Source organism: Rhinolophus ferrumequinum, chromosome 10 (assembly GCF_004115265.2).
Source record: "Rhinolophus ferrumequinum isolate MPI-CBG mRhiFer1 chromosome 10, mRhiFer1_v1.p, whole genome shotgun sequence".
In the NCBI taxonomy this organism is placed as follows: domain Eukaryota; kingdom Metazoa; phylum Chordata; class Mammalia; order Chiroptera; family Rhinolophidae; genus Rhinolophus; species Rhinolophus ferrumequinum.
This window is the reverse complement of record NC_046293.1, coordinates 38,038,180-38,063,975: the sequence shown is the minus strand read 5'-3', so window position 1 is coordinate 38,063,975 and position 25,796 is coordinate 38,038,180. Positions and strand designations below refer to the sequence as shown.

Sequence of the window (25,796 nt, the reverse complement as noted above, 5' to 3'; positions counted from 1 at the left end):
GTACTGAGAACTGTCCTTTCTTTTCACTGAAGGTATTTTGTTATGGACTGAATGTTTGTGTGGTGATGCCCTAAGCCCCAGTATGACTAGATTTGGAGATGGGGCCTCTAAGGAGGTAATTAAGGTTTAAGTGAGGTCATGGGGGTGGGGGATTAGTATCCTTACAAGGAGAGACACCAGAGATCTCTCTCTCTCCCTCTCTCTCTCTATCTACACACACACACACACACACACACACACACACACTCAGATATATGTGTATATATATATATATATATACACCAAGGAATGGCTATGTGGGGACTTAATGAGAGACAGCAGTTACCTGCAAGCCAGGAAGAGCCCTCACAAGAAATCAAACCCTGTCAGAAACCAAACCCTGACAGAACATTGATTTTAGACTTCCACTCTCCAGAACTGTGAGAAAATAAAATTCTGTTGTTTAAGACACCCAGCCTGTTTTATTATGGCAGCCTGAACAGACTAATACATATTTAGATTATAAATTTAGAAGAAATTTTAACTATAAAAATTGAGAAATGATGAAACAGGCTATCAAAAGATTAATAGATTATATAGTAAGATGTATAGATTTCTTTTTTTTTAAATTAAAATTTATTGGGGTGACAATGATTAGTAAAATTACATAGGTTTCAAACATACAATTCTGTAATACATTATCTATAACTGTGTATTCACCACCCAGAGTCAGAGATTTCTTTTTAAAAATTCCAATATCAACTTACTTACTTATTCTACTTACTTACTTACTTACTCTCTCTAACACCTAGTCAGCAGATGTTCCTTCGGTTATATGTGTTAAAGAACATACCTGTTCTTTTTCAAGCATATCAGCTTTTCTCAGTATCTTCATTGCATAGATATGGCCTGTATCTTTCTTCTGGACCAGTCGCACCTAAAATGTAAAAATTGATGACATTATAAATGTTAAACAGTCATTACTATTTATTTAGGAGCGAGAGGTAGGTTCCTTTAAAGAAAGAAGTGTTGCAATTTGCCACTGATGGTACTTGAGGAATTCTATTAAACTTATTTTAATCCATTAAACTAGTTTAATACATATTAAGCTATTTTAATACATATGTTAAACTATTTTAAGATATATATTTTCAATAGCAGTGACTTTTAAAAAGAACCACACCTCTCCAAATGCTCCTCTTCCTATAACTTTCAGAGACTCAAAGTCATCCAAGCCAAGTCTGGTCCTCTTGAGCCGTAAGAACTCGGTTTCCTTACGAGCATGTTGTGATCGGCGTAACTTTTTCTATTAAAAGAAAAGATAGTTGAAAAAGATGACTTTAAAATCAGATTGTTTCAAAGGAAATCTACAGTATTAAAAGATGAGACAACAAAAATGGGGGTGAAGTATCTTAAATATTATATACTAGTGCTACAACTTATTTACCAAAGTCAAGTATTTATTAAGCACGGAAAGAATAAAATACTCTAAAGAAAACTTTAAAACTTTTTAACAACTGATAAAACTTTATTCTTCAAGTGCACTCCATTAAATATTTCGTCTTAACTAGTTCATCATATTCTTTCATCTATATGCTAACTTAATTGAAAAATAAAAATTAAACTTTAAGAAACACTAACAGTATTCTGATATTGATTTTTACCTCAAGAAATCTACTTTGCTTCAATTCCGTAAATTCAAAGGTTTCTCTGTCACAATATCTGAGACTTATGACACTAAAATAACACAATGGCAGTGTTTCTATAGAGATTTACTTATGGTAGAATTTATTCCTGGGCAAATTTTAATAAACTGCTTGAGACTTGGCATACAACTTCCTGAAAATATGAACTTGCATCAAAAAATAATTACATGAAAAAGTCATTAAAATATTTGTCATAAATCTCATAATTCGTTCTCTAATAATCACAAAAAATAATGAGCATTCATAAGAAACGTTATGAAATACCTGAAGATACACTTAGAAAGGGCATTTATTTCATTGTTCTATATTCTGTTTTTTTCCCTCACCAAACAAAATTCTGTTTGTTGACATAGTTCCTAGTAGAGGTAACACAGAATGGGAAATAAACAAAATCAGGGGAAAAATTAACCCCCTATTCATCTTCAGCTGAACTCTATCAAGCTTTCAGTGGTTCAGGTCTGAGAAGGAAACAAGTCAAAATGACTGTAGCAGCTCAAAAGACTTGCTCCTAAGTGCAGCTCCAGATATAACTACTGAATAGTCCTTTTCTACCCCTGTGTGTATTTGTTTTCAAAAGGGTAAGGTGAACTCTTAATTAGAAATATGTATCATCAATGCAATGGAATTCTTTTACTTCTAACAAAATTAATCTAAAGGATGATATGAGGAATTATGTCTCCAATTTAAACAGCTAAATGAGGTTACATACTCAGGCACATCAACGATGGACCAACAGTAAAGATTATATTTGTGTTCAAAAACGTCTTTTGAATAATACTTAAAAAAACTGAATTACTAGTAAAACAAAAAGATTTTAAAAGTAGTTTTCAATTTTAAGAGTATAATTAAAAAGACCACATGGTGGCACTACAGCACTGTCTTTCAAAGCAGTAAAGGCCTTTTTAAAATTACGTAAATGAATAAATACAAACATTTTGAAAGACATTCTGGATTTCTGACGTAATGGATTATAAAACAGAGTATAGTTGGATATAGTTTCAGTAATTTGGAAAAGCTGAATGGAAAAGCTGAATGGAAAAGCTGACCTTATTTTTATACAGTTTCATAAATTACGCTCACAATTGACAGATAAGAGAGAGGCAGCTAGAAAAAATAATGTTCATTAATATCTGATAGGTTGTGTAATGCAGCAAGTAAACAATGTTTACGTAGTTGGGGACAGCCGTTATATATCCCATAAGTGTATGGGATATATAATCGTACAAAAATTGGGATATCACCTATAACATTGTCACGTTACTTTAAAAAAAAAAATCTATTCCATGATATTCGTCATTTTGTATACACTTCTTAACTCTAATGTAAATTCTACCTAGTTTTTAAAGATTCAAATCAATTGTTACCTCTTCCATGAAACCTTTTCTGGATTAGGCTTTTCCCCCCCTGAATTAGGGAGGGGAAATTTCTATTTTTAAAGTTTCCCACATTCTATATGTAAACATATTTTTACACACACTCCTATGTAATCTCTCCTCCTAATCTGGAAACTCCATTGTTTATTTATTCCCCAAGTACTTATTCTAGGCTTCTGCCAGCTTTGGAGATGTAATGCTACTACATAAGACATTATGGCGTGTCTGCTCTGGGAAGAGGGTATTTTAAAGCTACCTCAAGGGACAGGAACAGTGTTATGGTAAAAAGTAGGAGGAGTACCTCAAGAGATCAGGGAAGATTTCCCAGCGGAAGTGATGCATAAAGTGAGACCTAAAGTTTCTTGAAGAATAATGGGAGTTAAGCAGGAGTAAGGAAGTGCCAAGCAGCAGAAACAGCATGTGAAAAGGTCCATCGGCAAGAGCATGGACATTAAAGTAATTCAACACCATTGGCCAGCATGGGGTTGGGTGGCAAGAGATGATGCTAGAGAGAGATAAGCAGAGGCCAAATATCACTGTCTTGTACACCAGTTAAAGAGTCTACCCTTATCCTGAGAGTACTCAGGAGCCAATGAAGGACATTAAGCAAAGAGTGATGTGATCCAATCTGGTTTTAGAGAGACAACTCTGGTTGCAGAAAAAGCTTGTAGGTGGGAGTGGGCCCAAGATTAGCGGAAGAAACACCAGTTGGGGGCAGTTATTCTTCGGGTTGAAATATGTGGTAGTTTAAAACTAAGGTAATAGCACTGGACTAGAGAACTGCATGGTTTTAAGGAATATATTTAGGAAAAATTTTGAGAGGATTTGGCAACTGATCGATTCTTCTTGGAGCCCTGTGCTTGTTCCACAAACCTAGAATACTGTAGGTATTGTTCATTAAATCTTTGTTCTTGGAATTATAAAGCTGCCTCCTTTTAAAAATATCCACCATAGAAAAAAAAAAATCCATCATAGCGACAAAGTAAGAAGCTCATATCCAAGTGATGAAATCTACATTATCTAGGAAGTTTCAAAAATCATTTGACATCATTAAATGCAAAAGTCACTTGGGTTGCTTTTGTACCGTTATTACTGTTTTTCCCCCTGGCTTTTTTCAGATATAAATGATATATAACATTGTATAAGTTTAAGGTATACAATGTGATGATTTGATACACATATATATTGTGAAGTGATTACCACAATAAGATTCATTAATATATTCATCAGCTCATATAACTACTATTTTTTTTGTAGTGAGAACATTTAAGATCCACTTTCCATTTAAGATCAACTTTCAAGTACATAATACATAGCACTGTTAACTATAGTCACAGTAATTACAGCTAACATTACCTCTTCATCTGCTAATCCTTCTTCTTCCATGGCGACTTCTAATTTCTTCTGCCTTAACAAAAGAAAAAATAATTTAAATTTTAAATACATTCCTAATTATTCCCATTTAAGAAATGTACATTTATTTACTCAAGCTTACCACTTCAATTTGCTATGTTTAAAATAAAATATTTCGAATTGAATCAAAATAATCACTAAAAATACTTTTCTTTCTAAAATATAAACCCAATTCAGATTTAACTTTCTCGTACTAGCCAAATGAAAAATTTACTTCTAAAGCTGCCTTAAAGAATTATTAGCAAAGGTAACTGATGTTCTATTAAGGGAAATTCTGTTATCTAATGTCATCAAATCATAAAATACGTATGTAACAAAATCATCGTAACAAAATCATCAAATGATTTTGTTATCAAAATCATTAACATTTACCAATGTTTAGATTAGAAGTATTTAAAGGTAACTGTAATGACTAAAAGTATACATTTTTAAGGTGGATACCCCTTTGAATACTGATTCTAACAATTAGCTAAATGAGCTTTTCTAAATCCTTCACTTAAAATCTAAGCTTGATTTCCTAATCAATCAAGGAAAGATATTCAATGCAGTTGAGTGTATTTTATTCTATGACAATTCTTTGTAAATTGGAAAGTCATACGTGTATATAAAAAGTAACTAATTAATAACCAGAAAGTTTGCTTTTCTAGGTATAGCCAAGTTCAGTTGTTCATTATTTTTAAATGGTACCCTTATAGTCAGTTAATCCAAGCATTGTGGGAGCAGGGAGGATGAAGGAACAGCAGGATGCATGAAGTAACTAGAGAAATGCTTGTGGTACGAATTCTGCAACTCATTTCAAAGTGAGTATAAAGTATTTTATTTCTGTTATACTGGTTTTTCCTATAGATAAACCTGAGAGAGCTCTTTTTAATTAGTGTTGGAGTATGTTAGACTAACTTTCCAGGATTTATCCACTCATGTATAAGGGTTGGGGATTGAAACCATAATACACATTGTTTGGTATTTGTTATTTATGACAATATATCTAAAGGTCAGCTCTTTACTAACCCATTATTAAGACCACTTCTTGATCAAATATATGGTGATGGAAGGAGAACTGACTCTGGGTGGTGAACATACAATGGGATTTATAGATGATGTAATACAGAATTGTACACCTGAAATCTATGTAATTTTCCTAACAACTGTCACCCCAATAAATTAAAAAAAAAAAAAAAGACCTCTTCTTTTTCTTTCTCAAGGAAATTTCCCAACAAAAATATCTAAAGCATGTTCGTTCATCAGCAACCCAATGGAGAAGATGAGACTAATAACGCATTCTTCACCCACTTCCTCAGCATTTATAATAGGTACTTTGGTGCTTACACACTGATTTTTATCTTTCATTTACATATTATTCCCCTAAGCCCAACCTTAGAATGGAATGAGCTCCTAATATCGGATTCTGTGCCTGCCATCATGTACCACTCACTGCAGAGCTGTCTGTTAAATGATTCTAAGTTTTCTCCTCTGCAGAAAGAATCCAATGAGTAAGAGGACCATGAATCTAGGAGGGATATCAACCTACAAGCGACTCTATTCTTCTGTCAAATCTCTATTGCCCCCTTTCCTATCCTGGCCAAGACTAACATTTCATGAACTCTTCCCTCATTCTGGGGAAAGAGGCAGTAACTTTCATCTGTTTCCACCGTAACTCGACGGGAACAACTGTAACTTCTCTTGTGCCTTTTAAAAAAATAGTTTTCTTCCTAAAATGCTCTGCAATTTTGTTCTGATCAGTACTTATTTGGCTTATGTATTTATCCAATTAGTTAAGCCTTAAGAATTTATCACGGTCCCTTAAAGTATAAACTTTTAGAAAGTAGGAGCTATTTGATATGACTCCAATGGCACCACCAAGTTGAGACTGCTTTTTTAAATAACAGCAGATACTTCTACTCTTACTTTCCTTTGTTTGGAGGACAAAACTGAATTACTTTCAGGTTTCAGCAAGAAAAGACAATGAACTTTTAAAATTCGGATTAATAACTTAAATTCCTGCCTCCTGAAAAGATACAGGTCTTTCTTTCCTTGGTTCTTTTCTACTTTGTTCACCCTCCTTGATGATTTGATAACTTTCAGAGACGTTCGTTACGTTTACAATTAGTGTAACTCCTTATATATTTGGATTTATTTCTAACTTATTTTGTGTTTTCTATTTGTGTCTACTGGTAATTTGGTACTTTAGTTTTTCTTTTTCTCTTGCCTTCTTTTGAACTGATTTTTTACCCCCTCATTTCATTTTTTTTCTTTCTACTAGTTTGGAAGTTACAGACTTTATTTTTGTTGTTTTAGTAGCTACCTTAGAAATTATAATATGTACACTTAATTTGTCAAAATCTGAAATTAATCAATCTCTATGTTGTATCTCTATCCTTAGGGATACAAAAATATCTAAGAACACTTTAATTCCACTTACTTCCCTCCTGACTGATAGTCTAGCATTAGAAAATATTTTAATTCTCTTTTTTTAATATGATGAAAACATTATCATTTTATTGTTGTTTTTATACAGTAGACTGTTGGGATTTATCCATGTATTTACATTTAGATCTTCTGTTTGTGATCACTTTCCTTCTACCTAAATTGAATCGTTTGGAATTTCTACTGATGACTAACTCTTAGTTTAACTTGCCTCTGCTCCATTCTCTTTCTTCCCTTTTAGGAACTTTGATTAAAGATATGATAGCTTTGCTTCTGTTTCTTAACTCTCTTTCATATTTCCTTAATCTGTCTCTCTACGTGGACTTTTGAATAATTACTTTCTAGTTCTAATTCTTTCCTCAGCTATGTCTAATCTATAGTTAGACCTGTACAAAATTAAGTTCAAAACTTGAGTCTTTTTCTCGAGTCTTACTTTCTCTAAAGTTATACCTTTCTCTGTTTGCCCAGGCATGACATTTCAGAGCCAGTATTGACTTGTTTCGCTTACATTTCTTATTTGGTTACTTTCCATGTTTTTCCAATCTTTCTCACCCATCACTTTTTCTCTGTTGTTACTGTCACAATCTAAATTCAAGCCTCCTTTCTATTTGCCTGGACGATCTCACTAGCCTTTCCCGTTTCCAATCCCTCCTCCCACAGTCCATTCTCTACATTACAACACTCTTCTAGAGAAACACCTGCGATCACTTGATCTTGTGTTCAAAACTCATGGAGGCTCTCTAGCTCTCTATTATCATGAGAATTGTTACTGTTAACAAAGCATCCAAGGCTCCCAGGAAATGTGGAAATCCAACTTGAGCTAAATTGAATGTTGCCTGACCTAGCACTGACAGTGACTTCTGTCTCTAATATCCTTCCTCCTGCTCTACTACCTTTCTTCTCCCTTTTACGTCCTATGTATAAATAGGACTCTTCCTTTAGAGCCCTGTTTAAAGGCCAGCACCATTTGTGAAGCCCTCCCAGTAGCGTTAGGCAAAAGCACTCTCTCTCTTCTTCGCCCTTCTCTTAGTGATACTTTTCACTCTTTCACGTAATATTTATGTGCATTATCTCCCTTACAATAAGTTTTCTGAAGGCAAAACAATGTCTTTCGTTTTTTATTCTTCCATTCCCACTTATATACATACAACACTATAAAGGTATTTGGATTAAAGTCCGTTATTCATACTGCATCCCTCTAAAAGAAAGTATAAAGATACATCATAATTTCATGGTTGAAGACATTTTGTTTAAAACATCAGATGACATTGGGCACATAGGACAAGAAACTACTCTGCAAAAATAAAAAAAGTAATGAGGTCCTGTCAGTATAAGAAACTTAAAAACAACACACAGGAATCTATAATATTTATATTCTTAATGGACATGTTGACAGTCCACCTATAGCACGACAGCTTATTTAACCAAACAGAAAACTCTGACTAGCCTTTACTATACCTGGTTTCTCTCTCTTCATGCTGTAAAATTAGGTTGCTGTAAAAATTCTCCAGCGTAAGCTTGGCCACAGTCACTCTTTCCCGGGTATGATTGCTCATAGGAAAGGTGGGTGTAGTCCCTGCCGTCATTGCCATAGTAATGGAAACTGAAATAACATATAAACACAAGTTATTCAGTAATGAAAAAAAACAACAACACAACTTTCTACACTTTATAACAAACTCTAGAAATGGTTTGATTTCTACTAAACGAAAGTCTACCCTAACAGTTGAGACATCCAAATATTTCACAGTATAAATAATACAATGCTAGTAATTAAAGAGAAAGCTGCACTATTCCCAAAACAATAGAAATTAATTTTGTGCTGGCAAAATCAGGGGTGAATAACAGTAAATAAGCACTAGCGACAGTCCACACACAATATAAATACATTTATACACAAAAGGTTGTATTCAAAAAGCATTCAAAACAAGAAAGGTTCAATTTATTATATATTTTTTTATTGATTACTAAATAAAGTCCACAAGATTTTGCTAATACTTACGTCCTCAATAAATGTAAATCTCCTAGGAGTTAATGTTGTTTAGTTAAATAGTAAGAAATAGCTTATGCCATATAAATTTTATGAAACATAAAGTGTTGCATCAAATAAGCACACAGATATTAGTCTTTCTTATGGGTATATGAGCATGTGTTAGGGGAAAACTACTTTTAGAAGGAAGTCCTTTTGGATGGAGTCTATGGCTGTCCTATTTCATTCTGAATTCTATGTCATTTCAGGAAGTGCTATTGGAAGGTCTGGTATGCTTCTCCAGACTATGAGGTCCATTTCATTTTCAAATGATACTCAAATGCCTATAGGAACGAGGCAGGAAACAAATATATGAGTCAAACCAGGTGACAACAGGGAAGTTTTGTGGACTAGACAGCGTGTTTCTACTTTAAAGTCATTCAAGTACCAACTTTTAAAAATCAGAGGCCCAGCTAAACAAAGTATTGATTTGAAGAAGATAATCTAGACAATTAGACAAGACAAGGAATGTAGCAAAATGAATCCTTCATAAGGGAACAGAGTGAATTCTGGTGGTTGCTTTGATGGGCACTGACCCTGAGAGATTTGCCTACCATAGTCTACACCTGGACCAAAACCAAAACTGGAATGGTTCCATACATGAAAGAGATTTTTGCTTATCTAGATGCGGATCGTAACAGACCACCCTAAAGAAGATCCAGATTGCTAAAAGTGAGCATCCAACGTTGCATCCTTGGCTGAAATATTCCCCCAGACCTGCCACCTACTCCTCAACACCCACCTCTCCTTAATTATACAAAGATACAGACCCCTGCATGTGCACCTGAGCTGGACTAGAACCCAGGCATAATGGAATGAACCAAAAGACTTTTCTTGTGTTTCAATGTCAAGCAAGTCAAGTATAGACTGAAAGTACACAGTTAACTATGGCAAATTTCCAGTCCCACTGTCATCTTATTGGGTTTATGTCTAAAACTGAATCTCTTATTTTAGCATCATAAACTTGTTCCTCTACTGAGTACTCTAAATCTTTTTATAACAAGAAGCTGATCGCATTATTTGTTTAAAATCATTCACATCTCCTCACTGCCTACAGCAAATCAGATTAGCTTAGCAAGATAAACAAAGTCAGCTCACATTCATTGAATGCTGGTACATATCAGGAATTTTATATTTTATTCATTGAATCTCCCTCTTTTCTCCTGAGGATTTAAGATCGTGGCACTTCCTATGCATGACTGCATTTCATCCTCACAACAGCCCTGTAAGGTAAGGAACTGAAGCTTAGAAAAGTCACAGACGTAGCTAGCGAACTGTGGTGTCAGGACTCCGACTCCCGGTACTGTCTCCAGCTTGCCATTCCAGCCTTACCTGCTGCCCTTCCTCACACCTCACTCTTCTCCCAACATACTTGGTTCTTTCAGGTCTCCAAGCACTCACATGACCTATCCCCAAACCAGTTACGTCCTGAACTCTTCGCAGGAAACCTGCTGATTCTTTATGGCACAGTGAATACCTACCATGGATACTTCTCTAACATACCCTCCCAGCAGAGACACAATATTTACCATTCTTTCATGTGTGTTCTCTAGCATTTGTACCAATATATCTCAGGTACTGATGCTTATCTCTCTACTTCTCTATCCCATTAAACTAGAAGCACCTCTGGGCAAGAACTTCTCCGATTCATTTTTGAGTATTTACCACAATAGCACTGTATCTGACACATAAGTAGGCATTCATAAATGAATGAGTCCACTTATCAAATGGGAGGTGGGGGAAGAGGTGAAAGAATTGGCTAAAAGTAAAGTACTCTATGTAGGCTGGCTAAGAAACAACTGTGGAAACAGTCAGAAATTTACAGATCTAATATAGGCCCTGCTGCTAACTGAGCATATGGTCTTATTCAAATCACCAGAACAGTGAACTGAAGTCACTTTTCCCCAGACAGGCATTGTAATATTTGCTCTGCCTAGTTCACAGGCACAGGCTTTGGCCATCTGAGATAATACACAGCAAAGCCACGACGGCTTATACAATTGTAAGACATTATTTTAGGCACTTAGTTTAATTTCTTAAATGTGCTAAATGCTTTAATAATAATATTATTTTTAAACACAATAAATAATAAAAATCAATGAAACTCAGGAATTATTATGGCCAAATGATTTTGAAGCACTAAGCTGTTCTCGGAATGCTATCTAACGCAATGGGCAATGTTATCAAACCGTTTTTGGAAATCTCAGAATCACTACGTTCATGTTCTCAGTTTCAGGATCAAATGCAGAAAAGTCGAAGGAAAAATGGAACACACATGGTATATAGTAGACATTCCAAATCATGTTTGTTAAGTGGAATTTGGGGTTTGGGAGAGTGGGAAAGGAAGCTGGAGAGGATGGACTGGAAGTTGAGGAATTCAAATAATTTGAGGCAATCTAGACTATATAAAATCAAGCAAGTTTCTTATTCCAAGACTTTCCAGCATCTTTAACAGTTAATATGGTCCCTAAGCCCTCGAAAGGCGATAATGTACACAAGTTACAGTAGTAGTCTAGGGAGCCTCCTTTAGGCATGTAACATTGAGCTCATAGGTAATTGTCTCCAAACACCAGTAAAAATGTGCCTGTTACTTTTTTTTTCCACAAACATTTAGGGGTGGAGGGGACCGAGAAGCTCCAACAAAGAGCTACACTAGGGATTTTAGAGTGCTTTCTGTAGGCCCAGAAGTTCTATAGCTGATAAAGAATCTTTAAATTGGTTTAACAGTTCCTAGCAGGAAAAAAGTCAAGACCCAACTCTAGGGGTCCAAGGTCTATATTTTCCTTTCAAAAAGTTTATAAAATGTTATGAAAACATTTTATAATGCCTCTTGGAAGAAAACACACAAAGAAATAACACATTAGTAAATACTTTAGAAGTCAAAAAGGAAGATGTATGATGCACTCAGGTTGTGGCCTTGGAAGGCAGCTGACCGGCTGCCAACGGGCCTCTTAGAACAGGCTGATCTGCTCAGTCTGCCAAGGGGCAAAGTCTGGCCTTCAGCTGCCAATGTCCTAGGGCAATCAAATTTTGGAAGCTACTTTATCTTAAGAGAGTTCACAAGAGACTGATATACAAGACACAATGGCAATTTACCGATTCACACAGTAAGAAATTGAGTAACAAGGAACAGATCTTTGCAGCTTCTGGCAAAAGCATTCCATTCTTGCAGGCGAGCTAGATGTACAGCCATAATAAGGATCAGAAGATTGCTTCGTGAGCATGGCATCAGAAGAAAGGAAACTGTTGTTCAATTTAAATGTTTAATGGCATCAGGATAAGGTGGAATCTTTGAAAAAATAAATAAATAAAAGACTAATGACTATCTTGCCCAGGGCACTTCTGTCCAATTTAAAGTGGCTGGAGATGGCCAATATTAAGCTCTGCTGCTGAGTGGGCTTTCCCAGAATGAAACAAAATGGGGGGGGGGGGGGGGGGGGGCCAGGGGGTTAGAGGTGGGCAGAAATATTACTGAGCAAAACTTTTGGGGATATTTTTATAAAACGTAAAAAAATGTTAGGGAATTCAAAACAATTCCAAGCAACTAGGAATTGTTTGCGTTACCAATACAAAAATAAATATAAGGTTGTTTTAGATAAAAAGTTATGAACCTGAGGCCTTTATAAAAGAGGGGTAAACAGAAGATCAGGTTTCTCCCATCAAAAAAAGAGTAATGAGTTCAACTCCAAAATCCAGAAGTGGATATCAGGTAATGAAAAACAACTTCCAGACACTATATAATTGAATCATGATTACTGTGTTCTTCCATTCTGGTTATACATACATGCAATTATGTATGCCTTGTTTAAAAATGAAATCACAGCAAAACCTATGTCTCTTCATCCTTGTAATGAAAGTATTACAGCACCTGGCGAAGTGCTGAGCACACAGTAGGCATTCTGTAAATAAATGATGGTAAATAACTAAACTTAAATGAATTTTAAATGATATGGATTTTAAATTATATATTTCATATAAAATAACTTCCTTTGGATTGTAAACTACAGAATCATTTAGTGTTATGTTAACCTTCAGAAACAAATCCTTCTGGAGAGATACAGTTGCTGAAAAAGCCATAAATTCTACCATTAGTCTTGACTAAATAGTATCTTTTAGCGATCAGCTTTAAAAACACGAAAAAAATATTTCCTTCTAACCACACTCAAATAGGTTTTAAAAAATTCAAATTCAACAAAACTAAGAACAGACGTTACCAAATTATTGCAAAGAAAGATATGGATGGCTGGCACTTATTATACTGCAAATTTATTCCTCTAATGGATTTAACACTGTTCTTTGTCTTTTACTGAAGCCTTTCTTCAGCCAGAAAAAGAACAGGATATAATTTGCAAGTCTAGAATTCCTGGACTGATAAAAACAACACTAGGTGCCCTTGAATTTCCTGTTCACGTGTTTTCTCCAGACTTCCCTAATTCATTAATGGAGACTCTACCAATAGTTAAGTCCAACATTCTTTCGTTTATCAAGCCTGGGGAAAGGCGATAACAAATTTGGCACTCAGGCCATCTATAAATAGATGTGGTGTCTCCAACCATTTACCATCAAATTTCTAAAGTAGGAAAACAACTGCCTTACCCGAGGTAAAACACACTATTTAAACTGGTGGTTTGACCTTAGTTTTCACATACTGCAGTACAGAGGGAAGAGTATCCTTAATGCTACTGTATTGCCTTGGAGTATTAAAAAAAATTCCTAAGTTCATCACTAATTGCAACCATTATGTTGTAACAGGTCCTCATGTTAGATACTGGTCCCTGATGACAGAACAGTCACAACTTCTTTCCTCTCTGAGCTACAATCCAAAGAGCAAGAAATTCACAGGCAGGTTAAGAGTTCAAGTCCCAGCACTAACTTTTACTAGTTGTGTTATTTCCAACCATTTATTATTAGTTGTGTTATTTCCAAACATTTAGTGCAGATATACGCTACGTGCCAGCACTGCACAAAGTACTGCAGATATGAAAACTGATAGAGTCCCTGACCTTGGGGAGGTTCACAGTTTTACGGGACAGAAGGAAGGGAGAGATCAGCTCTCCAAGGGGAAGTGTACTCTCAACAATTTAATAGAGGAGGCAATGCTTGAAGTGAATCTTAAGTCGGGTAGGGGAGACGAGAGTTCACAAGTCAGACGGACAGAGCGGAGGAGGAAGAGGTGTAAGAGCATGAAGCAGGTTGACATACTTGAGTACACAGAATTGCTTGGGTACATTTGGTGAAGTAGCAGAAGGGAAGATGAAAAGACAGGAGTCATGATAAAATACTTTTAGTGTCATGTTAAAACATTATCCTGAGCGTAAGTGGGAGTGAGTCAAGTCTTTTAATTAAGTGAAAACTAACATCCAATAAAGAACATTTATTGAGTGCTTACCCGGGTACCAAGACCTGTTCTAAGAATGTTACATGTTGCAATGCATTTAATCCTCCTAACCAACCCTAAAATCCTATTTGATTGGCATTTTGGATAGATTATACTAGTCTAGGGAGGATGGCAAAAAGGCTGGGAGCAGGTTCGAGGACTCTAAATCAGGATAGGGGGACTATAATAAATAGTCAGACATTACGCACCGGTGGCCCGCAGCCATATTTTGTTCGGCTTCCTCTGTGATCTAGAAATTGGAAGATTTCACATAGAAGTCCAGATTCTGGTTCCTCTTTAAAAGTTGGATGTCAAATCTGAGCCCACATACGCGCCTGGAACTAGACGGCTGGAGAGGAGCAGCAGCCTCCTAGCATCCTGCCGTGTCCACCCACTCTCCTCCCTCAGGCCCTGCCTACCTTCACTCGTTCTATTACCTGCCTGCTTCCTGGGAGCAGGAGATTACAACCCTTGGCTTAGAATAGAAGAACGAAGCCCTAATTTAAGAGAGCAGCAGAAGAGATTAAAAGAAGGGCTCAGCTATTCAGCTGGGAAGATTGAAATCCATAATTATCTCTGGGTATCAGCTTTGGGTGACTGGGTGAACGGTGCTATCCTCCATTAGTAACGATAAGCAGCACAGGAAGAGCTAACTTAGTGGGGAAATAAAATAAGTTCAAGGCTGATCCTGTCTGAGTTCTTTAACCAGACTCAGGGTCCATGTCTCTAAAATGGAGAGAATACATGCCAACCTTACAGGGTGGGCGTGATGCTCAAATGGTGGCAGAGCACAGTGGTGAAGGGCCAGATTGCTCTGATATGAATTTTGGCCCAGACACTCAATAGTTGTGTGACTTCAAGCAAATTACTTAAATGTTCTATGCTTCGATTTCCCATTGACTAAAATAAAGATAACAATGGCCAACTTGTGCACATGTTGATCATGTTAATGTAAGACTTACAAGAATTAGGAAAGTTGATATTTGTAAAGGACTTAGAACAGTGCCTGGCACAGAGAAATGTCATGGAAATGTTTGGTAAATCAATAACGTAAGTGAGAGACGATTTTAAAACATCTCTTAACTCTTACTAAAGGTGCAAAACTGATTACTTACTTCCCTTCCCAGTCCAATCTTCCTGCTCACTCCTCCTGCGTTTTGGGCTGCTATCCTACATTAACTTGTGAATTTAGTCTCCAGGGCATGTTCCCTATCTCTCCTCATCTTACAGCCTAGTTGATTTGACAAATTAGATTGTTTTGAACAGAGAGAGGAGAGAAACGTATCAAAAAGTTAGTTTCTCAAACAGAAAAACTTGAAATAAAAACAGAACTCTTTGTAAACGTCATCCTGGAAGTTAGCAGTGATTGGCAGGGATAGCAGGGTAGACGGAAACGTTCCAGGGAGGGACCAATCACTTCTCTCACAAGATGCCATAATTCCTGTAAGGCAATAGACATCCAATTTATTTATAATCTATTTACTGCATTGAGTGTCAAGAGCTTTTGTTTTGTTTTTAATTAATGTGACTCTCTACATTTGGTGTGTACCCTGTACACTAGTCCAGAGAAGCGAATTCATAGATACTTTTTCTTTTTTTAGTGACTCATAACCCTGGTGGTGATGGCACAGTGATGCTGAAGTTAATATCATCATTGTTATTTTCAGTATTGTTTTAGAAAGAGATGTTTTTTTTCAAGCTGACAAAAATGTATTTCAATGGTTGAGTTTCCAAAAGCTTATCTGGCTATAGTAATGCTGTTAATGGCAGACTACTTGAGTATGTGGATCCAAGTAATTACTAAATATCCCTCTGAACTTTAGTTTTTTGGTTTTCTAACTTGTAAAGGGAAGAAGTGTTTATGAACCAAATATAAACAATTAAACTAGGAGATAAACTTGCTAAACAAAATCTTTATCTAAAAACTGGAAAGTTTATTAGATCTTAATGTTCAGGTAAGGTAGCATCCTATTTTTCTCAAAAATATTCAGAAAGGAGACATTTGTTCTTATAATATTTATGTGATTGAATTTATTGCTATATCCCTATTTAGTAATGCATTAGAATTTCTCTGCAAAAGATGTTTAACTGAAAGATGTTCTACCAAGTTATATTTAACTTAAAAAAAAAAAAAACTAAAAAAAAAACTACCTTAGCTGAAATGCCAAACAACTTCAGATACTTATAATTTAGCAACACAACGGGAAAACAATACCAACATTTAGATAGTACAGGTATCCCTAAAAGAACTTTAAATCAATTTCTATTAATTGGTGCACACAAAAGCACATACAAGAACAGAGAAAGAAAAAAAATCAGTCTGCAAGGCAGGAAGTGGAGGATTCAGAAAGGGGAGAATGCGGGAGGATTTCAAAGCTATTTGTAAAGGAGAAACTACTCAGAGGTAAAACAACAAAAATAACATGGAAAACAAGAATTAAGACTATAAATACACATAAAAGTTGGTATATCTTTATTTTATTCATGTTTATATAGAGAATTTATATATCTAGAAATTTATAGTTTATAGACATGAATTTAGTGGCCTAGGTAATTCTTGCAGAGAACAGAGCACAGGGCCGGGGGATAAGGGAGATAACTAACAATGATCTAGAGAATTCTGGGGTACCAGATTAAACCTATGGATCTGAACTAGAGATCTGGAGGAATGAAATGAATAAAATTAGATATCTAATGCACCCAAAAGGAATTATCCTTCTCTTTGCCTTGTCAGCTGAGCCATGCTTCCATCTACTTCCCATAGCCAAACAGCATTGAGTTTTCTTCTGTATTTTTCACTTCTGTTATAAAGAATATGAGTCAGTGAACAAAATTTAAATATTTTTTAAATAAAGAGTTCCACTTAAAGTTTTTAAAATGTTAATTTTAAAGACGTAATTTAGAAATGGGAAAATAATCCTGTTCACAAAACTAGCAAAGAGGAGGGGGATGGAAAACAACATTCATTAAATTCTTAATAACCTTGACTCAAAACAAACAACAAAAAAAGTTGGCCTTTTTATGAGGAAATCTAATCATAGATTATGGAAAGAAGAGAAGAATTATTTAATTAATGGTGGTGGAACAACTGGTTATTTATTTAGAAAAAACGCAAGTCAGATATCCATTTCACTCCAAAGGACAAAATAAATTTCAAATGGTTTGAAAGGGTGAACATAAAAATTAAAGAACAAAAAGGAAAGGACGGGAGGGAAACAAAAGGAAAGAAGGCAGGCAATAAAAAGAAAAATTAAACTTCAGAAAAATTACAAAAAAATATCTGATCTTTGAAAGGGAAAGGACTGTCTTAAAAGGAAATCATCACAATGAAAATAGTGCTAGGTATCAATTATACAAAAACTTGGAATATACATATTGTGTATCAAACAAGATTAAAAGACAGTAATCTTGGGGAAAACTGCTATTGAGTTGTATGAGTTCCTTGTTTCTTGTATGTTTTGGATATTAAGCCCTGGTTCTGGGCTTTTCTTTGTTGGAAGATTTTTTATTACTAATTCAATCTCCTTTCCTGTTATTGGTCCATTCAGATTTCCTATTTTTTCAGGATTCAGTCTGGGGATGTTGTAAGTTTACAGGAATTTATCCATTTCTTCTAGGTTGTCCAATTTGTTGGTATATAATTGTTCATAGTTGTTTCTCATTATCCTTTGTATTTCTATGGTATCAATCATAATCAATCTTTCCTCTTTCATTTATTATTTTATTTATTTGGGTCCTCTCTTTTTCTTGGTTAGTCTAGTTAAAGGTTTCTCAATTTTATCCTTTCAAAGAACGAACCCAGTTTTGTTAATCTTACTATTATTTTCTTATTTTGCACTTATGAGTATTTCTGATCTGATCTCTATTATTTCCTTCCTCTGCTAACTTTAGGCTTAGTTTATTCTTCTTTTTCTAGTTCCTTTAGATGTAAAGTTGGAGATCTTACTTTTTTCTTAATGTGTGTATTTATTGCTATAAAATTCCTTCTTAGAACTGCTTTTGGGGTATACCATAAGTTTTGGTATGTTGGATTTCCATTTTCATTTGTTTCATATATTTTTGAATTTCTCTTTTGACTTCTTTGACCTATTGGTTGTTCTGGAGTGTCTTGTTTAATTTTCATGTATTTGTGAATTTTCTAGCTTTCCTCCTGTTATGGATTTCTAGTTTCATACCATGGTGGTCAGAAAAAATAACTGATATAATTCCTATCTTTTTGAATTTGTTGAGACTTATCATGTAGCCTTACACATGTGATCTGTCCTGTGCACTTGAGAAAAATTTATTCTGCTGCTGTTGAATGAAATGATCCATTTTTGTCTCTTTGGCTCATTTGGTCTACAGTATTATTCAAATCGGCAGTTTCCTTATTGATTCTCTGGATGATCTATCCATTACTGAGAGGGTGTATTAAAGTCCCCAACTGTTGTTTATTTCCTCTTTTAGTTCTGTCAGTATTTGCTTTACTTATTAAGTGCTCTGATATTGGGCACATAATTACTTATGATTGTTGTATCTTCTTGATGAATTGATCTCTTTATCATTATGACCCTCTTTGTCTCTTTTGACCATTTTTAGCTTAAATTCTATTTTGTCTGATATAAGAACAGCTATCCCTGATTTCCTCTGGTTCCCAGTTGCTTGAAATAGCATTCTCCTTCCCTTCACTCTCAGTATATTTGTGTCCTTAAAGCTAAGTGAGTTTCTTCTGTGTGTTTTTTTTTAAATCCATTCAGCCATTTTATCTCTTTTGATTGGAGAATTTAATCTATTTACATTCAAGATTGTTATTGATAGGTAAGGTTTACTATTGCCATTTTATTGTTTTCTGACTTTCATAGCCCCTTTGTTCCTTGTTTCCTCTCTTGCTGTCTTGTTTTGTAAATGATGACTTTTTTGGTGGCAGTATGCTTTGACTCCTTTACCATAATCTTTTGGGTATCCACTAATAGGTTTTTCCTTTGTGGTTACCATAAGGCTTATATGAAATATTTTATAATATCCTATTTTAAGCTGGTAACTTCGATAGCACACAGAAACTTCATACTTTTACTCCCCCCTCACATTTCAGGTTATTGATACTATAATTTACATCTTTCTTATAGTTTGCATCCAATAACATTATTGCAATTATGATTATTTTAATATGCTTTTTACAACTTTTAAACTAGAGTCATTAATTATGTACTACTATTACAATATTAAAGAATATGATTAAATTATATATTTACTATTACCAGTGTGTTCTGCACATTCATATGTTTTTACAATGCTAATTAGCATACTTTTATTTAGGCTTGAAGAACACCCTTTAATATTTCTTGTAAGTCATGTCTAGGGGTGACAAACTCCCTCAGCTTTTGATTGTTTGGAGAAGTCTTTATCTTTTCATTTGTGAAGGGCCGTTTTACCGGGTCTAGTATTCTTGGTTGACAGTTCTTTTTTCCCAATATTTTGAATATATCACCCCACTTTTTCTCCTGAATAGCAATTTCTGAGAAATCTGCTTATAGTCTATGGTTCCCTTGTATGTGACAAATTGCTTTTCTCTTGCTGCTTTCAAAATTCTTTATCTTTGACTTCTGACAATGCACTTAATTATAACATGTCTCAGCACAGCCTTTCTTTTTATTCTTTTTGAAGATTTTATTGGGGAAGGGGAACAGTGTATATTTCCAGGACTTTTTTATTGGGGAACAATAGTAGTGTGTTTTTCCCAGGACTCATCAGCTACATCCAAGTCAAGTTGTTGTCCTTTCAATCTGTGGAGGGCGCAGCTCAGCTCCAGGTCCAGTCGCCGTTGCAGGGGGTGCAGCCTACCATCCCTTGTGGGAGTCGAACCAGCAACCTTGTGGTTGAGAGCCCACACTCCAACCAACTGAGCCATTTGTGAACTCAGCGGCAGCTCAGCTCAAGGTGCCGTGTTCAATCTTAGTTGCAGGAGGCACAGCCCACCATCCCTTGCAGGAGGAGAACCAGCAACCTTGTGATTGAGAGCACGTGCTTCAACCAACTGAGCCCTCTGGCCTCCCTGGAACTGAGTGGCAGCTCATTGACTTCATTCTAGTTGCAGAGGGCACAGCTCGCTGGCCCATGTGGGAATCGAACTGGCAGCCCTGTTGCCCAGAGCTCGTGCTCTAACCAACTGAGCCACCCGTCCACCCTAGCATAGCCTTTTTAGGTTCAACCTATTTGGGGGTCCATTGGGCCTTTTGAATCTATATGTCCATTTCTCTCCCTAAGTTTGGGGAGTTTTCAGCCATTATTGCTTTAAATAAACTTTCTTTCCCTTTACATTTCTCTTCTCCTTCTGGGGTTCCCATAATGTATATTTGTATCTCTTGATCATGTCCCATAAGTCCACAGGCTTTCTTCACTTTTAATTCTTTTTTTCCTTTTGCTCCTCTGACTGAATAATTTCAAATGACCTATCTTCTAGTTCACTGACTTTTTTTTCCACCCTGCTTGGTCAAGTCTGTTATTGAAGCTCTTTATTGTATTCTTCAATTCAGTCACTGTATTCTACAGGTCTAAGATTTGTTTGATTTTTTTTTTTTTATAGTTTCTATTTCTCTGTTGAACTTTCCATTTTGTTCATGCATTGTTTTCCTAATTTCATTTAGTTGTCTGTGTGTTCTTGAATTCACCGAACTTTGAGGATTATTCTGAATTCTTTATCAGACAGTTCAGAGATCTCCATTTCTTTAGGGTCAACTACTGGAGTTTTATTAGTTTCCTTTGATGGTGTCATGTTTACCTGATTCTTCATGTTCTTTGATCCCTTGTGTGGGTATCTCCACAATTAGGTAAGTGTTCTCCAGACCTTTTAGGTTCGCTCTAGCAGGGAAAGACCTTCACCAGTCAGCTCAGCTTGGGATACTGGTAGTGTCTGTGGGCAGGCAGGGCTTCTTACCAGGATCTCTAGTTGGCTGAGGCCACTGCCATGCTCTAAAGTGAGGAGGGGGCGCTTCTGACTGGGCTGCGTGGTTGCATAAGCACGCTGGCTGTGTTCCCTGGCAGGGTGGTTCCACTGGATGGATTCCATAATTGGGCAAGGCCACAGCCTGGGCTCTGTAATCACTATTGGTTGGGCAGGATCTCAGGCTGTGCTTTCTGATCAGCTGGTGCTTCTAGCTGGATTCCATGCTGAGGCAGGGTCGCAGGCTATGGGCAGACAGGGCCTCTAGCTCCGATCTGCGATCAGACAGGGTTATAGGGTGTGCCGTGAAGTTAGGCAGGGTGTCAGACTGGGCTTCACATACAGGTAGGCCACTGGCGGGGCTCCACTATTAGACAAGGTCGCTGCTAGGGTTCTCTGGTTGGGAGGAGTCTCCAGCTGTATTCGCAGGTGAATGGTCTAGAGACTGTGCTCTGCAGATGGGCAGGTTTGCTGTCCAGGCTCCCACATCAGGTGGAGCTGCAGGCTATGCTCTGCAAATGGGTGGGGTCACTGGCTATCTCCTGCCTGGGAGAGGCCACAGGCTGCATTCAACAAATGGGTAGGGCCAAAGGCTGGGCTCTGCTGCATAGCAGGACTATAGGGTGGGCTCCATAGCTGGGCAGTACCATATGACAAGTCTGCCCAGGGTCACTATTCAGGTTTACTGGTGATGTGGGGTCAGGCTATGCTTAAGAGTATACTTAACAGGGCTGCTTAACAGTATCCAAGCAGGGCTGTAGGCAGCCCACAGGGGGTGATTCCGCTTCACCCCTGGGTTCTGGGATTCTCACAATGGTGTCTTGTCTATATATAGTTGCTAATTGGTCTTCTCGTGAGAGAGATGAAGCTGGGAATGATCTATGTCACCATCTTGATGACTGTGTATGTTAACTGGTAGGTGTTGCCACGCAGCAGCCTACCCGTTTGTCTCCTTATACCTGTCCCTAAAGAAAGGATAGTCTGTGAGACAGATCCTTTCAGGGACTTTGCTTCACCTTTATGTTTGCACCTCATGTCTCCCTGTTTGGTCCCCAAAAGATGGCTGGTCAGCTAATGACAAGTAAGATTCCCCACGGCGGGGACAACTCAAGCCAGGCACAGTCGAGTGGGAACCAAAAGGAGAACCCGTGGGGTTCATAGAGGTGGGCACAGCCCCCCACCTTCCCCAGGCTAAGGAAAGCCTCTGCCTCTGTGGCTGCATTCCTTCCCAAAACCTGCAAGGGAAGTGATTCAATGATGTGCTCACCATTTATTCATATGCATAAAGGTTTTGTCCCTTGGGGAAGTACACACATCCTGAGACTTACGGTGCTGCTGCCTGCAGGCAAGGGTGATTGGCTTGAATCAGTTTCCTATTATGATATGTGGGATTCACAGATCTTGAGATTGACAAGCTTTATCTCTTTACTTTCCCACCTAACTAATAAAAGCTAAAGCATAGGACGGATTCCCAGTCCTTGAGACTGGGAGTCCCTTGGCCCTGCTTATAATCTATTATTGGCTACTGTCTTTTCTTAACCCTGCGCCGCCCTCCTCACTCCCCCACAACTCTCCTCGCGTGGGATACGACAGGTAGGAATGTAATCCTTTCTAATAGGGACTATGGCAATTTGTATCAAGAACCTTAAAGATTTTTTGTCTTTTGACATAATAATTCCACCTTTAATAATCTATCCTAAGAAAATAATCAAAATTACAGCAAAGATTTATAGAGTTTTGTTGTTGTTTAATAAAAGCATTGTTTAAAATAGCAAACAAAACAAATGTTTAAAATTAGGTAAAATGATTGGTGGAATGATAACATGAAACACCATAAAATAACGATGAAGAAAATTTTCCCCAAAAACATTAACGGCATGACAAATAATGTTAAGTAAACAGGAATCAAAGTTCTATCTTCATGTAAAATATGAACTCAATTATGGAAAAACGGGGTAAATTATGGTGTGAAATTATGGATGATTTAAATTTTATCCTTTATCATTTTTTGAATTTTCCAATTTTTCCAATAATGAGAAACAATCATTTTTATAATAAGAAAAAAACTATTTAAGAGTAATTGTGTATGAGTAGACATGGGAGCAGTAAAAGGAAATCAACTTGCACGTTTCAGCCAACAGAGCTGGTTTTCTCGGTACCACTGCACTTGGATTTTTTCCCCTACGAAACAAATTCTTACTTCTGGTTTACAGGAGGATTGTGAAAAACAACAAAGAGAATTTGAAGTCATGGAATAAAACTAAAGACAAACCATAAGAATAATGGGAATTCTGAGAAAATTTTCAACCATCTCTTACACTTTTTAGGGAAAGAGTTTTTTTGGTGGCTTATGCCTGTGCATATTTACAAGGGCTCAAACAGTCACCTTCTTCTCAAATAGCTTTTCTACTGGTGACTCAAAAGGCCCTTATCAAAATCAAAAAGCAGGGCAGCACAAATTTAGCTAAGCTAGTTTTCCTTGTTACAAGTAAGGAAACTACTCCTCCAAAATCACAAGAGACAAAATAAATGCTCTAGCTTTAAAGATGATCCTTACTTTCCTTTATTCCTACTTTGCCTGTTTAAAAGAAGATAATACCTGACTGAAAATACCAGTACAATCAAAAATGTCTGTTTTGTGCTAAAAGGTGAAGGTATGGTGTGACCAGAGAACAACCAATGAGTGGACAAGGCAGGGAAACGATGAGTGGTGAGAGATGGTGTGACACGCTATAAAGGAAAGGGGAGGAGCAGCTTTGGGAAGCAGCCCAAACACATAAATCACTCGGGGGCCCAACTCTAAAAAATTGGTCACTTTTGTGGTCAACTTTTGTCGTTCACTTTCTTAAAAGTAAGCTTTTAATAGAAGAGAGAGAGAGAGCAAGAGAAAGAGACCGACAATCACACACAAAAGTGAAACTTGAAAATAGACTTCACTTTAAGTGAGGCTGTAAAAATATAAAGTGCTCAAACATGACTTTAATTGAAACTCTAAACTCATATTTTAATTTTCCCATTCATTCAAAAAATTAGAAGCTTTATCACTGAATAACTTCAGGAAAGACTTATGCAGATTCCTCCTTTGTACCAATTCCTTCTATATTTCTTATTTTTAATTTGAAAGTTACCATGTTATTTTGTTTACAGTTCCTTTTCAAATGAAAACCACTCACTGAAAGAGAACCAGACTAATTTAACAACTAAAGAGCCAGAAGCAGCAGTTCTTTTTGAGGGCAAAAACCAGATTAGACTAAAATTAAAACACGGTATCCTCAAGCTCACAATTCCAAGATGTAAGTAGTTATGAGTTACTTTTAGTTATTTTGAGTTAACTCTCCCAAGAGACTTTTTGGCCATCACAAGTGACCAACGGAATCTTTTTCAAGCTAAAAGCAGACATACCACGTGACTCATCAGACTCAGATATTGTGTTAAACACACAGACTACATGACTTCTGCAACTGTGAGAAAATCCAGGCGGTATCCACCTTATTAGGATGCCAGAGTATAAAAATCTTTAAGCAGGAAAAATTATGTTTAGTGTTAGTGACCTTTGCAATTAACACCTGAACAGCTTATTGTCTAAGCATTAAACAGGGACATACCATTTTATTGACTTGTGATCTCTAGAACACAATTCTGGTTTATTTGGAAAACAAAATACCGAAAATGGAATAAAAAGTAAATTGTATAGTTTTTTGTTATCAAGGATATCCTGTAATTCAAATAAGTATACTGGAAAACCTTCCCATAAATCAGCTTATGAGTTCAATTCTGTTCAGCACTTTACTAGAATCTACTTAAGGTCTAAGATTACACATTTACTTCACAAACAGGTATTACAATCTCAAAACTTGAACACAGCAGCTATATTATCTAGACCATCTCCCTCATTTTACAGAAGTGCTGCCCACAGTCATTTGGATCTGGTGGAAAAGCTTAGACTAGAACAGGTCACTCAAACTTCAGGTGGAGCTTCCAATCTAGGTGGAGAGTCCACAGTGCAGTGGCAGCTCTAGGACACTGTACTGCTGCTCCCGCAAAAACATGGGCTATTAGAACACTGAGAGCCAGGGCTGAGTGCTGGACTGTGTGGTATCTAGTAGTTCTAACCCTGGCATCCACGTCTGACACTAAATCACTGCTTCCTACCTTATGATTAGGAATCTGTGGATCAAATAACTGGTTTCTGTCTGCTCTTTTCAGATGACTGAAGACATTTTACTTCAAACTTTCTGGAAACCAAAGTATTACAAAAAAAGGCTTCTCGAACACTATTAGGATTTTAATCACAGAAGCTAGTCACCATTAAGTGATGTAGATTTACTCGTACTCTGATTTTTTTTTCTTAAGTTGTATAAATTGAAATGATTTAAACATTGGCATTATGGTATGATTTCAGCTATTTAAAATACCTAAAAATAAGCTGTGATAATTATATTATTCAAATATAGACTGAATCTCTCAAAGAATGAATTTTTTCAATATAAAAATTGGCAAAAGACTGAAATCAGGCAGCTTATAAAAGAAGAAATAATTATTTAAAATATCTGAAAATATGCTAACTCATTGTAGT

The 25,796-nt window shown here is 36.4% G+C and overlaps 1 protein-coding gene across 5 annotated transcripts in view; it reads right to left on the bottom strand.

The window, feature by feature from the left end:
- STK38L (serine/threonine kinase 38 like) overlaps positions 1-25,796 on the bottom strand; it is a 129,116-nt gene that overhangs the window by 16,493 nt on the left and 86,827 nt on the right. For all 5 annotated transcript variants that reach the window (XM_033117952.1, XM_033117955.1, XM_033117953.1 and 2 more), the window contains 4 exons: positions 8,354-8,498; positions 4,415-4,466; positions 1,163-1,285; positions 833-916 (listed from right to left, as the gene is read on the bottom strand). In XM_033117952.1, the coding sequence (XP_032973843.1) occupies positions 833-916; positions 1,163-1,285; positions 4,415-4,466; positions 8,354-8,487 (393 nt within the window). In that variant the 5' untranslated portion in view covers positions 8,488-8,498. The remainder of the gene's footprint in view (positions 1-832; positions 917-1,162; positions 1,286-4,414; positions 4,467-8,353; positions 8,499-25,796) is intronic.